The 16,554-nt window shown below is 35.0% G+C and overlaps 1 protein-coding gene across 10 annotated transcripts in view; it reads left to right on the plus strand.

The window, feature by feature from the left end:
* Positions 1 to 16,554, plus strand: part of NBEA (neurobeachin) — a 457,716-nt gene that overhangs the window by 231,578 nt on the left and 209,584 nt on the right. For all 10 annotated transcript variants that reach the window (XM_074535327.1, XM_074535328.1, XM_074535333.1 and 7 more), the window contains 2 exons: positions 3,314 to 3,422; positions 7,470 to 7,636. In XM_074535327.1, coding sequence (XP_074391428.1) covers positions 3,314 to 3,422; positions 7,470 to 7,636 — 276 coding nt within the window. The remainder of the gene's footprint in view (positions 1 to 3,313; positions 3,423 to 7,469; positions 7,637 to 16,554) is intronic.

Genomic DNA, 16,554 nt, shown 5'->3' on the forward strand with positions numbered 1-16,554 from the left:
AAATATCTGAGGAGGTCAAAGACCAATCTGTCACTGAAATTTTCTTGTGCAAAATCACAGAATAAGGAAAAAAAATTACAGAATTGCATCAGAAAGGGTATTTCCATTGAAATAATGCAGCATTCATGTTACTGTGTAAATAGTGACTAGAATTTGTCTAGAATGCTGCTGGCAGTTTTGGATATGCTTTTGCAGAAAAGGCAAAATCAAATTATGATATTAGTAAAACTTACCTACTGTTTTGCCATCCAAGAAAAATCAGAGATCTGGTTTACTTAAGAATTGTAATACATAGAGTAGCAGAAGATCATCAGAAGCAAGGATTGTGTAGACCTAAGGGCAAGGTTTGTGTAAAATGAGACAGTTAAGATTGCTGAAGGATACATTTGGATTGGAGAGGAAAAGGGTTTTAAGCTTCAGAGAAATTTCCAAAGCTGTGTGGGAGGCAAGTAACTCAATCACATTTTCATATAATGAAAACACATTTCAAGAACTAGATTTAATGAAAATGCCTTTCATAAACTAAAGGCAGTTTGTGAAAGATTTTAAATGATGTGGTTGCCTGTTGCTATGAAATAGTGAATTTGCTGACCTAGAGATCCGTGTTCTTTTCTCTTACTCTTAGTGTGGGAAGGGAGATTTTAAATTTTTTTTTTAATGTACTGGAATTCTTTGTTACTACTAAGGGTAAGATTTCTCCAAATTTGGGGTTCTTTCTGAGTAATTTTGTTTTTATTTCCTTTGAGAAACAAAAAGAACTTGTAGGCACTTTTTCTCAAGCCAAAAAGTTGGAGGTTTCTTCTTCTTTTAGCAATCTTATGCCATGAATGTGATTGAATTATTCGGAATATAGATAACTTGGTTAGTATTCAAAGGATGACAACATTATCATGCTTGTTCATCATGTATAAAGCAGTTAAGACAGTACACTGAGTGCTGTGTCTGCATGGATCTGAGATTCAGGGTTAGCTGGCTCTGCTATAATCCAGTGAAGAGTTTTGCCATCTTTTACTTAGTAGGAATGTTGAGAATACATAGTAGCTTTCAGTTAAAATTAAAAATCAATACCAGGAATTAGTTTTTAAAGGAGTGTTTTAAAGTTCAAAAAGTAAGTTTTCTTTAACAAGTAGAGCAAGCACAGAAACATGTACCTTTGCAAAAACCTTTGTAAGATGCTGCTTCTGCAACCTTGTAGTTGCTGCCTCTCAGTGATGACATATTTAACTGCTTTAATTTATTATGCTTCTGTGTCCAGCCCTGCATTCTTGCACTTGCAAATCAAAACATCCAGGTCAAGGCTTATTTTGTAGCCACACAAGATTTCTAAATGACTGCTTGGATTTTCACCCTTCCTTTTTAAAAGTCATTCTGTCAAGTGATTTTAGGACTAGCATGATTATTAATGGTCTTCTAGATGGAAAAACATTGTTTACTTAGTCTTAGAAGTTCTACCGCAGTTCTACTGTGAACCACAGTATGTCCCTTATTACCACACATTGATACCATATTATTTAATTGATGATACACTGCTAAGAGTCTATGGCCTCGCTTTTGTGATAATCCTTATTTGTTAATGATCATGCAAATAGTTTTTCATCTTTTTCTTGAAAAATTCACAATCAGTGAGAGATATGTAAGAGTGCATGAAGTAACTGGCAAGACACAGTTGAAATAATAATGAGATATCCCAGATTGCACAGCATTGTGTCCAGACATTTCTCCAGGACAGGAGACTCCACAAACTTTTTGGGCACCCTGTTGCAGTGCTATGTCACCCACAAAGTAAAGACATTTTTCCTCATATTCAGCTCAAGCTTCCTGTGATGACTTTGTGCCCACTGCCCCTTGTCTTGTGGCTGGGCGCAAGGAAGGATCTGTCCCCATCTTCCTGACATCCACTAATGTTCGTTCCTAATCCATATCTGAAGACAGTCCTACACTTAAATATGTACACTTAGCAGTAATAAAATACTGAAACATATCTTCCAGCAGGGTAGATTAAAAAAAAGGTTAATTTTGAAAACTGCAGGGTAGGCAACTTTGATCTTTCAGCTTATAATTGGCAAAAAACTTTTTGCTTTAAAAATAGCAAAGGGTTAAATATAATAAAAAGGGTTATTAAAGACATGAGTATCCACTGTGAAACCTTGATCCAAGTTTTTTTATCTTTGTCTCTAAAACAGAGGCCCAAATATTTATGGTTTCCCTTGCCATGTACACATATTGAATAGTAGCTCAGGGTTAGTGATTTCCTTTCTTCACAGCCAGTAGAACAATGGAGGAAAGAAAAGAGTTCAGACCTTTCCAGCTTACAGTTTTAAGGTCTAGTAATCATGACTTCGATTTCTAATAATAACGAATTCTACTTCTAACATGAAACACCAAATTAGGGTTGAATTTGCTAGATATTTCACAGCCTTAATATAAGAAACATTGATATTCTTTCCCTGATGCTGCAAGATGGAAAATCCCAGACCATGTTCCACTTCCACAGAAAAAGAAATGGATTTCCTGATCCTAAACAGACCTGTCAGATCATTGCATCCTGGAAGACATTTATTCTCTGCCGATAAGAAGAGCAGAGTAATTTTTAGTATAATAGCCAACCCTAGATATAGGCTAAAGGGACAAGAAAGCAGATGGTACCATTATTGCTGCCCAAAAACACAAGGGCATTTTCAACCCAGGGTTGTTTATGCAATTTTGTTATGCACCTTGTGGTATTTTGTGGTCTTTAGGAAAGTCTAAATTAATGTGGCTGCCTTGGCATCCTCAATCCCAATCCACTCTTAATCTGTTTTTTTTCTTCTGTTTCTGATATTTTGAAAACATGGAAAAGTGAGGTACTTTTCACAGTAGTATTTGAAGAAATATGTGAGGGATATTGATATTACTTTTCAATTTTAATAGAATTTTAAATCTTCAATAATGACTTTTTAAGACTGAAATTGAAATGCCTCTATTTAATGTTTTTAATGGTACAAATAAGTGTTTAAGCAATTTTCTAGATTTTTAAATGACAGTGCAGTATTCATATTGAGACTGTTGTTAAAAATATACTCAAAATATATTCTTCCATAAATAACTTTTGTTTTCAATAATAAATAGAAAACTTTTTTTCCATTTAATGTGATTTCTTTGTGCTTTCACAAGGCAGAAAATTTAGATAAATTTATTTTTTTATTTCAACTAATTGGAAAATTTAATTACAGAAGTTTCATTGTATTTTTTTTCCATTGTAAGTAAATCTGCTGAAATAGTTTATTTGAAGTACATCAAATAAAAAGAGTGATTCTGATTTTTCCTATTTCAGATTATTGTGCCATGCAATGAAAGACCATATAGTGCGTGTCGCGAATGAAGCAGAATTTATTTTAAACCGACAAAGAGCTGAAGATGTCCACAAGCACGCGGAGTTTGAGGTAAACCTGGGAGCTGGTGCAGTGCTGATTCTCTGTTTTCACTCAGTTGACGCCTTGACTGTAACTCCCAGCAATAAAGATTTTATTTTTTTCTTCCAAGGAAGAAATTTACATTGAAAGCATTTCAAAACTGGTTTTTAAAACCTTTGGTAAATGTCAAGCACAAGGAATGGGTTTAATTTCTCATCTTGTCACTGAAATTCATAAAAGCATTTACAGCTTGAAGAAATACCTTAATCAGAATGTCTAATCTGATATGGTGGACCCTTTTGTTCACAAAGAACTTTTCTGATTTATTGAAAATAGTAATGCAAATTACCTTATTAATTATTTTTTTTGTTGATTATTTACAACAGTATGCAAGAGTTTAGTAAAAAAGCAAAGCAATTATAGACTTAAGGTAAGACATAAAAAAATAAGGAATAGAAATGTTTTGTTGAACAGATTTAATATGTTAAGGTCATTTTCTTCAAACATTTTGAATTTTGGAGCACTTTAGAAAGCTTACTTTTTTATATACTGAAATATGATACTGCATATCTTTTTTGGCAGTTAGGAATCATTATCAACAGTAAGACTGAGTATTGGAAGATGTAACGGAAAAGCTGACTCCCATAACTCTTAAATGTCTATAATTCTTGTTCTGAAAAGGAATCAACACTTGGTTGCTTTTCCATCAATGAGTAGTGCAGTATAAAATTTAAATTATGTTGCTTGAAGGTGATCCAAATGTTAAATCGCCTGTTTTTAAAATGTCTTCAGTTTAATATGTTTCCAATTGTTTATACAGGATTAATTTTGTTCCTATTCAAAAAAAAAAAAAAAGTCATGCAAAATAATGGAGTAAATTTAATACTTCATTTTTTTCCATGATTTTTTCAAATATGGTTTAGGTTTTTATGATGTTTCATGCATTTCATCACTGATTTTTTTTCCTTTCTGAACCTGCCTTGTGTTTGCATGCATTTGTGTAGATGTATATGTGCAGTCCTATATTTTCACATCTTTTACTGCTCAGATGACCTAGCTTTAGGATTGAGATTGACAGACTTAATATTGATGATAATAAATAGCTGTATCAATTTATTAATCAGTCAGAAAATGTCAAGAAGCACCTAGTGGCTAGAAATAGGATGCAGGAATATTAGTTTTGATGAGGTTTTTATCTCCTTGAAACAGCTCTCTTAAATGTGCACTTTGATGTACTAGTTTTTGTGCTCCTTGACCTAGCTGAGATCTGTGAGACACAGAGATATCTGTTGTCATTTTGGATACACATAACCTTTACTTCATTTTGTCAGAGCAGACAGCAGACACTTGTCATATGGGATTGCAACAACTTTATTACCAAGCTTATACTGGATATTTTGAACATAGATAAAATTGCATTTACAATTAAGTGTATGTCAGAGTGAAGTTTCATATTGCCTCAACAATAAATAACATTTGATATCTATCAGAGCATCATGCAGTAACCTAAGATGACAATGGAAGATTGAGTTATCTGCTCTTTGAAGAATACATTGAGGCATAAGATCTGTCAGAACTCCAGACAGAATGAGAATATTCAATTAACTTCCAGCTTCTGTTAGCAAATAGGATTTAGAATATTAACTAAATTCCCTAAAGGAGTACCCTCAAGTCTGTTTTATTGTCTGGTAAAGAAACCAACACATTTCTCATACATGAAAATTCTCATTACATTTGTTGTAGGAAAAGACTGAGGTACACATTTTAGGCAAGTAAGTTTAAATCTGCAAATCATGAAAGAAAATTGTAAAATGTAGAATGTTTTAATGTGAAATTCACAAGTACTTAAATAAGGTGATGGTTAAAGTCAGAAAGAATGCTTTATATACTGTCTTTAATAATGGTGGGAATATAACTGAATATTTTATTATTCATCCGACTTGAAAGCAGTAGGGACAAAGAGATTTCTGGTACTTTTCTGCTACATGATTGTATATCTGTCATTTTGTTTTAATAAACCGTATAGGTATACCTTCTGGGGTTTAGTACATCTTAATCAGCGCTCTCATCTAGAGAAGTGCATGACTATTTTATTTTATTTCTGTCCTTTAAACTTTAATTGAATCATTATGGGTGAAATTATTTGTTCCAAGCTGCACCAAGTTACTGTGTCTCCTGCACAGACCACAGACCAGCATCTAAATTTTATTCTGTGGCTCCAGTTGTAGTCACAGCCAGGAAAATTCCTCCCAGAATGGGTATTTCACAGTTAACTTTCATTTTGTTAACCTTTGTAATTGTTCAGGAAGAAAAATGAAAATTTAATTTTACTGTCCAATGAGCTGGTGAAATATTAACCTCATTACTAAGGCAGATCATTGTACTAATTGGTGCCTCCCTGTACAAGAAGATAAATTGGAAAATGAATTAACCCTTTATGAATTAGTGTAACCATTGTTCTTTCCCAGATAGATTACTTGAAATGATATCTGTAAACACAATAGAAAGACCACTTTTATAATCATACTGAATGCTAATGTGATCTGTACTAAAAAGGTAGTGTGCAGAAATATTAAGAATAAAATATAAAGTATAAGGTTAACTTAATTTTAATTACTCTTTTGAATGCTAGAAAATTGGTTTCTATTGAGCACAATTACAGCATTGTGTGTTGGCTAAATGTTCTGAAATCGTGCACAAAAACTGTAAGTGCAAAAAATGTGCCATAAAGGGTATTTTTTAAATTAGCTATTCTGAGAGTATTCTAGCCTTCATAATTTATACTAAGAAAACTATACTTTTAGTGGATTTATTTTAATTAATCTGGCTGCGTTCCCTTTCTTTAGACATTTTGAAAGAATTTTTATGAGGAGAAGAAATTGAGTTTGAATTTAGCATGATTTTGAGTAAAGAAATGGAAAAAGATTATTCTTATACTTAAAGAAACAATTTATCAAACCAAAAATACACTCTAGAATTCTAGCAACTTAGAAATAAATTCATGTGGAGTTCAAGAACCACAGCATTTATTTTAAAGGTAATTTTCTCTCAAAGGACACATGATGGAACTATTAGATTTTTTCAGTTTAAAACATTAGTGATATTTTTATGCATTATGGTTTTTAGAATTAGTAGTATGTTATCAAAATTTTGCATGTTGTGGTATGAGATAGAAAATATACTTTTTTTTTGGTTTAGCATCTGTAGCAATAGAATATCAATAAATAAAAAATTTTAGGTGTTAATATAATATAAAAAGCAAAACCAGTACATAATTTTTTCTTGTATATTATCCTCTGTATGTTAGAGGTGTATTTTATACCTGAGAACACATGAAACATTTACAAAAGGATAACTTCTAAGGCATCTCCATGGCCGCATATATACACACACACATGTATTGCTTAATGTTTTTAATTTGAATTCTGTTGTCTTTGCCCTTGGTATTTCAGTTTTTACATGTTCTAACAGAGTGCTTGTTCATGGATAATGTATGACAGGACATTTCAATTGAATGGTGTCATGATCAAGAAATGTTACTGCAGAAAAATTCAGTGTCGCCACCTAGACTCTCCTAAACCAGACACTGTTTGATCACTTCCCCACCCCTTCCATTGTGGTGTTGAGAAGTGGAGGCACAGGAGGTGAAAATCACAAGTTGAGATAAGAAAAATTTACTGGAAACAGCAATGAGATAAGAATGAGAACAGTAACAGCAACAATATTAATGTCAAAATATATAAGACAAAGAAATGGTTTACACAGTAAATAAAAAAATACTGGACCTTTTAGCCTGCCACACTTTCTCTCAGACCAGGGAGAGAATCTCCCTTACTCCTGCCCCTAGCAAGTGACATGAGATGGTAGCAAATGTCACTAGGGTTTGGACATGCTTGCTTCCCCCTCTACTGTAAAAAAAATTAACCCTGTCCTGGATGAAACTAGGACAAAAAACTTCTAATACTTCTAAAAAACACTTTAATGAGTTCTTTTCATAATCAGAGAGTTAAATAAATAGTAATTTTAGGGTGATCATAAGTAGCCTGCCTAAGGAAGTGGATGTTCTCTCATTGCCAGTCGCAGTGCGCTCAGTACGCCGCTGACCGGAGAGAGGAGGAGAAGATGTGTGATCACCTCATCAGTGCTGCTAAGCATCGAGACCATGTCACGGCCAACCAGCTGAAACAGAAGATACTCAACATACTAACCAACAAACACGGTGCCTGGGGAGCTGTTTCTCACAGGTAAGCTGCAAACGTAGAAGGTGTGAGGCTTTAAGTGTTACTTGCAAAGTTTGAGAGAAGCAGGCATGGTATAACTGAAATACAACTTTATTAGGGGTTTAAATGTACTTAAATGTAGCATATGCAAAGCTGAACAAAGTGCAGCTCAATTCAGCAGGTATTCCTGTTAACAAAATTAATTTAAAAATACCTAAAATATATAATTTCTTCTATATATATTCTTTTTAAAATATATACTGATACAGCATTTGAGGTTTTATTTAGAGCTGTGTTGTACTTGTTTTAAAAGTTCATTTTATTTAGGATAGCAGTGAAATCAAATGTTTTCATATATCATGCCAAAGAGAAGAGCTTTGCTTCTCAGAATCACAAAAATAGCCAGTGGCTAAAGTGCTGACCCACATGTGGAAGATTTGAGCTGAAATTGCTCCTTTCCTTCATTCAGAGCAAGGTCTTGAACCTGGGTCTGTCATGTGAGTGCCCTGTCTGTGAAAGTTGAGTCTGCCAATTCTCTCTCTTGTTTGTGCACTCTAGCCACAAATACTTGATTATTTATTCAGAGTGAAACAACTCAAAAGAAATCAAGGAATTCCTGCTCCCAGATAAATAGAATTTAATAGAAAATCAAGCTGTAAAATTTGCTTATTTGCTCTGAATCATGCAGTAAAGAACAGAAAGATCCATTTTAGCTCTGATAAACCTTTTCAGGAAAAACATAGTTGAGATGGATAACACAAAAACAATTTTCTAGATAAATATTCTTTGACAAAACATATTTGCATTTATGGTGACTACATAGTTAGGATTTAAGCCTATTAGAAAAGTTTCCACATAATAAATTTGATGTGTCAGCAATAAGGTTTAATAAATAGCACATATCCTGTTCATTCTTTTTGCAATTCTATCCAGTTGGTTCTTGCAGTTATACCATGTTCAAAACAAAAATGAATTTTTTCATGTTCATTATCCCTGTTTCTTCTAAAGAAATTACTCTCTCCTGGATGATGATAGAAATGCAATTATTTTTTTAAGATGGTAGAAATTGTGGAAATTCAATCTTACAGAAACTCTGATGTCTGACACTAGAGACATTCTGAGGGAAATTATAAAAATGACAAGTAGAAAATTGTCATGTGGTTAATTCAAGACAAGGCTTGGTCCGTAAGGGATGCTCATGTTATCTCTAGTTGAGGCTTAAAGCTTTGTGTCTGGAGACTTGAACATGCTGAAAATAAATGTGATTTTCACTCCTTTTAAGGTCTTTGAATAATTAATAGCAATTTTTGACAACAATAATGTTGTTGCTCAACTTTGTGATGGCTGCAGACACTTTGCTGACTTAAATAAGTTCCTGGTGACTACCTTTTCTAGGAGACTCTGTCTTCTTAGGACCAAGCAGCTTTTATCTCCTGGATTATTTATAGCTTACTAAATGGCAAAGTCCATTGCTGCAGCTTTTTCTTCCCTTGAGTCCATGATAGTTTCTAAAGGGCCATAAAGTAGCTTGACATCTCTGACAAACCTATGAAATTTCTCACACTAAACAAAAGAAATTCTAATTTTATCCGTGTAATGCAACTTGTCCAGTGTTGTCTACTTCTCAGTTACTGGCAGAGCTGCTTTCCATTTTTGATGTTTGCAGTGCTAGTTGTGGTGTTTGGCTTGGTTATGTTTTAGCCACAGGCAGCGGCTTAACCTGGAGAAAGGGCACATGGGTGACAGTACAAGGTCTCCAAGTGGTGTTCCCCATTTGCTGGATCCAGTTGGGAAATGGCCTTGCCCTGCAAGTTTGGCCATGTGTGCCGTGGTAGCTTTGTGATCCAGCACACAAGTGCTCTTTCTGTTGTGGGACTAGTGGGCTGTGCGTGGAGAGGGCTGGGATGGCAGCAGGGAGAGGGAGATGCCCAGTGGAAGAACCTCTGAGCCTTCTTAGGGACCAATGTCGCCCAGTGGGCAGGTCTGAAAGGCCTTAAGGGCAGAAAATGGAGAGGGGTCTCATAAAGCTCTCTGCCACAGAATGCAAAAAATGATGGTAATTAGATACTCCAATACTTTTTATATGGTCGAGGTCAAGATGGCTTCCAAAACCATACACACCTCTGGTCTTGGCTGGCACAAAGCACAACAGGACTCGTCTCTGTTTTTAGTTCCTGACAAGGAGCTAACAGCATTAACAGTCTCTTTATAAACTCATGCTTCTCTGTGCCTTGAGAGATACAGCCTGACAGGAAAACAGAGTTACTTTAAAAATACACAAAAACCCCATTATCACACTAGATATCTGCACTTCTGTTGTGATTTTAAAATTTCCATTGGGAAAAGTGTTCTCAGTTCTGAAGACACAATGCTGGTCTCCTGTTCGACTTGAGCCCTGGAGACGCTTCATTGAAATGGTGAAGTTAGGGAGATTCTTCTCTGACTCAGGTGGAGCAGGGTGAAAAACAAGCCACCACTTCTGCACAATTAATACTTGGGTAATAGGAATGCCTTTTGGCATCCAAAATGGATAAGATAGGAAAATATTTGTGCAGCCATGAGTGTGATTGTTCAAAGCTTCAGCTCTTTATCTGCACAGTGGCAGCTACTGATGCAGCAAAAAGTACAAATATGTATAGAATCATATGATCATTTCAACTGAAAAGAACCTCTAAGATCATTGGATCCAACCATTAACCTAACACTGCCAAATCCACCAATAAATCATGTCCCTAAATGCTGTATCCACGTGTCTTTTAAACAACCCCAGGGATGGTGAATCAACCACCTCCCAGGCAATTTGTTCCAATGTTTCACAACTCTTTTGGTGATTAAATTTTCCCAATATCCAATCTAAACCTCTCCTGGAGTAACTTGAGGCCATTTCCTCTTGTCCTATCTTGTCTGTGTGTTTTTGTTTATCTCTTCTCAAGACAAACAATTTTCAAGTTCTTTAACATAGATGCTCACGTTGCAAAATATTATGGTTTCATTTCATCAAATATGACCCAACTGTAGAGAAAATTTTTCCTTGTGTTTGCAGTTCAACACAATGACCTTGCAAGCTTCCCCAGGTTTTGTGTATTTGTGTCTTTGTATATTGTCTTTGCAGAAAGCAGCAACCAGCATTTACTATTTAATCTGTAGGTGCCACAAAGCTTACTCTTTGTTCGTTAAGAAACAAAGAGACTATTAAGAACCACAGAAGGTTAGTAGTGAGAGGAAAAACAAGAGATCTTATGCTTTGAGGTATTCTACATTCTATAGTCTTTGTAAATTATGAATTTTAAATATATTATCTTAAAATCTTCCCAAAAGGTCTGAAGAAACAAGAATGAAGTTGAATGGTATGAGCCAACAAAATAACATATGAGACTTTGAATTCTAAGTTATAGTTATATATAGATAGCATAACTAAAAATATCCTGAATTAATAGGTGACTTGCATTTCAATTAGCTTCCTAATTAGCTATTAATTTATGAAGATAAAATTAATTAAAGGCTAGTACTCCACAACTTGAATAAATGCCTACAAACACAATAATTTGTATAACAAATTCCTGTCTGTATGTTAATCAATCAGTAGTTTGAATGGTGCGAGAATCTCTTTACTTTTTCATCTTCTTCTGACTAAAAGTGGCAAATAACAGTTTGAGAAAAAGCTTAAATTTTTATTGCTTGTCAGTGTTAGCATCTTTCCTCATTCACAAATGTTTTGCCCTTTGTATCTTAAAGTGAAACCCAAAGTTCTTTTTCTCAGTTTCTGCCGAGTGTAAGCATCAAATTCTTTATAACAAATGAAAATTTCCTCAATCATCTCATTTTCATCTACATATCTCAGAAAAAGCATAATAGATTTCAAAATAAATCCCATTAGTTTGTTATAAATTCTGTTTGTCCCCTTCAACAAAACTAATTCCATTTCCTTTGGGCAATTTGATACTTTTAGGTATCTTTGTAGTAGCTTACCCTAGACATACTTGGTTTTTTCCCCTTTTTTTTATTTTCAACATTATATCAAAATTAAAATTCTGCAGGTTTTTCCCATTCAGATGAGGAATTGATGAGCTAGTTATTTCTATGATGCATTGTCACTTGTTCAGAGGGAATCTGCAACATCAGGAAGAATCAGACAGGGTGTTTCATAGCTTAGTATTCCAAGGTTCTTTAAGCCAGCACTTACTCTCAGCTTTTTTCAGGGTTATAGTTTTCGTGTCACAACATATGCTTCCTTCTGCCTTCTCTGTCAGCTTCATATGGTGCTTCTCTCCCTCCCCATCTGTGTCTCTCCCCATACACATATTTAAAAATAAATAGTTTTGTAAAACTTGTCTGTACACACAGTTCAAATTTCCCATCAACAGTATGAATGCCTAAGTTTTGGCCCATAAGCTGTTACTGTCTTTCTTCAGCTTCTTGGTTTTATCAGATGCCTCAGCTTTTCAAAAACTTTTATTCAAGAATACTGAATATAAATATTTCTACCTTACAGTTTGTATAAATTTAAAGCAATTTAGAGTAGTAAAAGGAGTTCAGAATTCCAATTAGCCTTCAAAATCTAAATATTAAATACTTGTCATAGATATTTTCATATGATCAGTTTTGGTATTCACAGGAGGACTACTTTAATGAGAAAAATGACATTTAAAAATGAGAATTGGTTCTCTTGCTTTCTGTGATTTAATGAAGGAGGTTCCACCTACATTAAAGCAGCTGTACCAAATAGCAAGTATACAAGGGCTTTTTCTGTTCAAATCCATCTTTGGTTAAACTAGACACCCATAACAAATTAATCATTCATGGTGGAGGGCAGAGCTGTCAAACTCATTCTGTGGTGAAGACCAAATTCGTCTGGGGAGACAGGCTGGAAATAAAAAGTTTCTTGCTAGTCAGCTAGTTTTGTCTCTCTCTGTAGTGTGAGCTTCTGAAGAGATTGGGTTCTGCTGGGGGCCAGAGGGATGAGAACGGAAAGGGAACTCCCTTTCCCAAGCCTGTGGGGGTTGGTAGTTAAATAGGTTGATTCTGGAAAAACACTGTTTCTAAAGCAAATATTTCCATTTTACAGCAAGGGAGACCAGATCACAGGACGCTGTTTCCCTTACAGCCATCCCTTGGCATTCTCTGACTCCATCGCTATACTATGCTGTCTTAGGAAATTCAGAGAGGCATAGAACCTATTCTAACCTCTACTGTAAATCAGATTAATTTGGTTTAGCTATTCATTCATTTCTGGCTTGTTTCGACTGCTAGGCATAAATTACAAAGGGGGTTTTAGCAGTGGAAAAGATGTGGGACCAGATCCTGTCTACTGGATCCAGAAGCATATTTGACGTGCCTTTTCTTAAAAGGTCTCTTAAAGTTTTGCATTTTTTCCCACATACCCTGTAAAAACTATGAATTTTCTGTTTCTTGAATTGGTGGAATTTTAATTTTTTTTGCAGAATATGTTCTTCAAAATTGGTCAGATTAAACTGCACACTTTTTAGCTTGTTCTTCAGCTATCCTGTTACAGGTTCCAAATATTTAGTTCTGAGATGACTTCATCACAACAAAACATTAAGAAAATGCTTTTCTATCTTTTGTTGTTATTAATTTACTGTAGTATTTGAGAGACCTTGAGATCAGCAAATGTGTCAGCAACATATTTTCAGTCTAGTAGTAGTTGTTAACTTATTGCAGAATTTAAACACGAGTGAGATGATTTTGTTCATCTGATCACTCTGTTGTAGTACTCTACATTTCAATCTACTTTTTACCTTTCTTACTATGCTTTCAACTGTGTGGCTTCTCCACCCATTGCATACCCTCTTTCTTACTCCCTCCCTGACTGCTTACCACTGTGGTGGAAGGCAGAGTCGCTTTGAAGGAGCTCTTACTACTGAAACTGAGAATTTTGACAAGCATGATGGAAGAAGGGGGATGTAAGAATTCTTTATCCTTTTCTAATAATAGATGTAGGGTGATACTTACAATATAGAGATACCTGCCAAGAAAGGAGTGTTGTATTACCAGAGAGGGGCTGTACAAGCAACTGAACAACTTGTGTGCGTGGGATTTATTCAGTTCTGTATTTGTGCAAGGTTGCTCAGTTGTTTTGAGCTGTGGCACTGTTCTATGGATTTTTTCCCACAGCTGGAAGAAACCTCATAAGAAAATATTTTTTTTGGAAAGAGGTAGTGTTTTCAAATGTTGAGAAACAAGTGGTGCTCAAGAAAGACTTGTTGAACTCTACGGAGTGACTTGTTTTTCTCTAGGAAGTACAGTACATTTAATTTCATTATAAAGAAGGAAGTCTTCTGCACTTTCACCTTATGACTTCTGCATTAAGAGGATTTTTTTTCCTGCTTTTTTCTACCTAAATTTGGAGTTCCCCTAAAAAAAATCAAAAAAGGGAAGCTTTGTAAATTTTTTTCTTTATTTAAGACTTTGGGAAAACAGATTTTTAGATGCCAATATTTTTTTAACTGGAACAGGAATTGGAATACAGATCCAAATTTCATACAGTCAATTTGCCATTTATACATTTATTGTAGGACTGTACATATACCAAGAGGAAGGCCGCCATTAGCAGGCTGAGGGTGACTTGTTCTCCTCCTTAAGTCTGGCCAGGGATTTAGCATGTGCATGCACATGCAGACACTCAGCTTCCAGGGAAGGAAGCCAGTCACAAGAACAGCCATAAAGGTTCAGACCTGTGGTCCATCCAGCCCTGTAACCTTCAACTATAGCTGAACAGTTAAGAAACAGCAAGATAGGACAAGTAGATGTGATGGATCCATCTAATACTCAGACTTCTTGAATTTTCAACTCTGGATTTCCTGAGGAATCTCGCATTCAGTCAGTCTTGATTTTGAATTTCCCATGTCTTGGTAGGACTTCAAAGTACCTTCTGCCTTCATGTTTTCCTCCTACTTCCTGCGGCCGAAACTCTGCAGTGGTTCTCAGCAGTCTGGACTAACAGTTGCTGATATTAGACAATGTTCCTAGCACCTGTTCTCCTTCTTTTCCTGCCTCCAGGTGAGAAAGTAGAAACTCAGTAGAAGCCATGAGGGAAGAATTTCTCATTGGTAGATACTGCTTTGCTCACTTTTCCTCACATGTCTACCTGGTATTACCTGGGCAATATAGCAGTGGATTTTCCATCTTCCCAATGTACAAGAATAGAAAGCAAAGAATAAAAAAAGAACAAAAGTCATAGATCTGAAGATTCTGAATAAGAAAATTTTACGCTTCTAAGAAGGCTGTATTTTCTCAGAAATGAAAATTCTGTGACATATTCTTTATTTGCTGACATAAAATGGGTAAGACCCTATTTTTAAGTCTTTTTAGGTACCATTACAATCCAGTGTTCTTTTCTAAGAGATGCTTCACATATATCAGAGAAGATGAATGCCAAGCTGTAGATTTTTTTCTTTTCCTAAGAGAAAAATCTGTAGTGTTTTGGTAAACTTCTCCACCATTTCTTCTTGTAGACATTAGAAATGCAAGGTTTAACCAGAGATGAAAACCCAGTGGAACAATTTTGATTCTCTTTGTCTCAAAAGCTTAATGTCTTGTACTTTTTTATTTGAAAGGTATTTATGTCCAATGATAATATTTACGAATAATTTCAGACATTGAGAAGAAAGTTTGGAAAGTAACTGAGGTTTAAATCATCTCCAGGCACCAAGGCAGGTGTAGTGTGGTATGTCCCAATCACATCCTTTGCATCTCCCTTTCTTTGTGGGATACAAATTGCAATTCTGCAAACACCTCAGGAAACCTGTTCCTTGTCTTTGAGAGATTTACAGTTGAATTTGCATGTACATTATTAGATCATTTTCTTTGCTTAAAATTAGATTAATTGTATGTGGTTTTAAACCTAGCTATTGTCTTCTTTTTCCTCACAATAATGTGTAATCACCTAATATATGTAATATACTGATCTGTTTCTCTTGTCTGCTCTGTTGTTGGGTTTATTTTTCTCCTTTTTTTCCATAATAGGGAAAAAATCAACACTTAGGATGACTTTTTTTTTTTGCCCCATTTTTACTTCTCTCTGGTACAATACATTCCTCATTCAAAATATTTTAAAGCTTTTCTAGGCCAATTCTTGGAGCCCTATCTTGCAATATTCTACAGGGGAGCAAGAGGCAAGTGCATATGGAGCTGCTGCTCCCAAGTGCCATGTAAGAAGGAAGTCCTGTCTTCAGGTGTACAGGAGGAGCATGGTTACTTGGACACAGAGACCAGAACCAGTGTCTTGTCCCTTCCCTCTTATGTTATTATAATTTAGCAGGTTTCCTTGGCTTTGGTGTTTCTGTATGCTTTTTGTTAGCCCAGTCTGTATATTCAAAGATACTAAGCTGTGAAGATCATGCTTAGACAGATCACATTTCTGATTTCTGAAAAATATTCCTAGCATATGTCTCTCTTTCAATTGATCACTTTTGATTGGGGTTTTTTTGTGGATTTTTTTGGTTGATTAGTTGGTTTGGTTGTTTTTTGAGGGTTTTTAATTGATTAATTTTAACTTTTTAAAACAGTGGAAAAAATAAGTTTACACAGATTTACTTTGATTCAGAACGAAGATGTCAGTCATAGTTGTTACACGACTTGAAGGAGATTGCTGTACTTGATTATACTGCATTCCTTGTTGATAAAATAGACATGGTAATGCACAGTATAATTCTAAAAACTAATTACATCATTCAAGTTGATATTGAAAATACTGTGTAAGCTTGGTTTTATTATCTGGTTTTACAAAAGTTATGCAGATTTGATACATTTGTCATTATGCATTTACTTTTTCTTTATGACTCTATTTTTACATAATCTGTAAGCTCTGGTTTTTTCAGCAGTACTTTCTATTCACACAGAGTTTTGATGTATATTGTAGATCTATCTCTCGTACACTTACAGATATAATACATCTGAAGGTCACAGATTGCAAGCTTCTCCCA

The sequence above is a fragment of the Zonotrichia albicollis genome, chromosome 2 (assembly GCF_047830755.1).
Source record: "Zonotrichia albicollis isolate bZonAlb1 chromosome 2, bZonAlb1.hap1, whole genome shotgun sequence".
NCBI classification, from domain to species: Eukaryota; Metazoa; Chordata; class Aves; order Passeriformes; family Passerellidae; genus Zonotrichia; species Zonotrichia albicollis.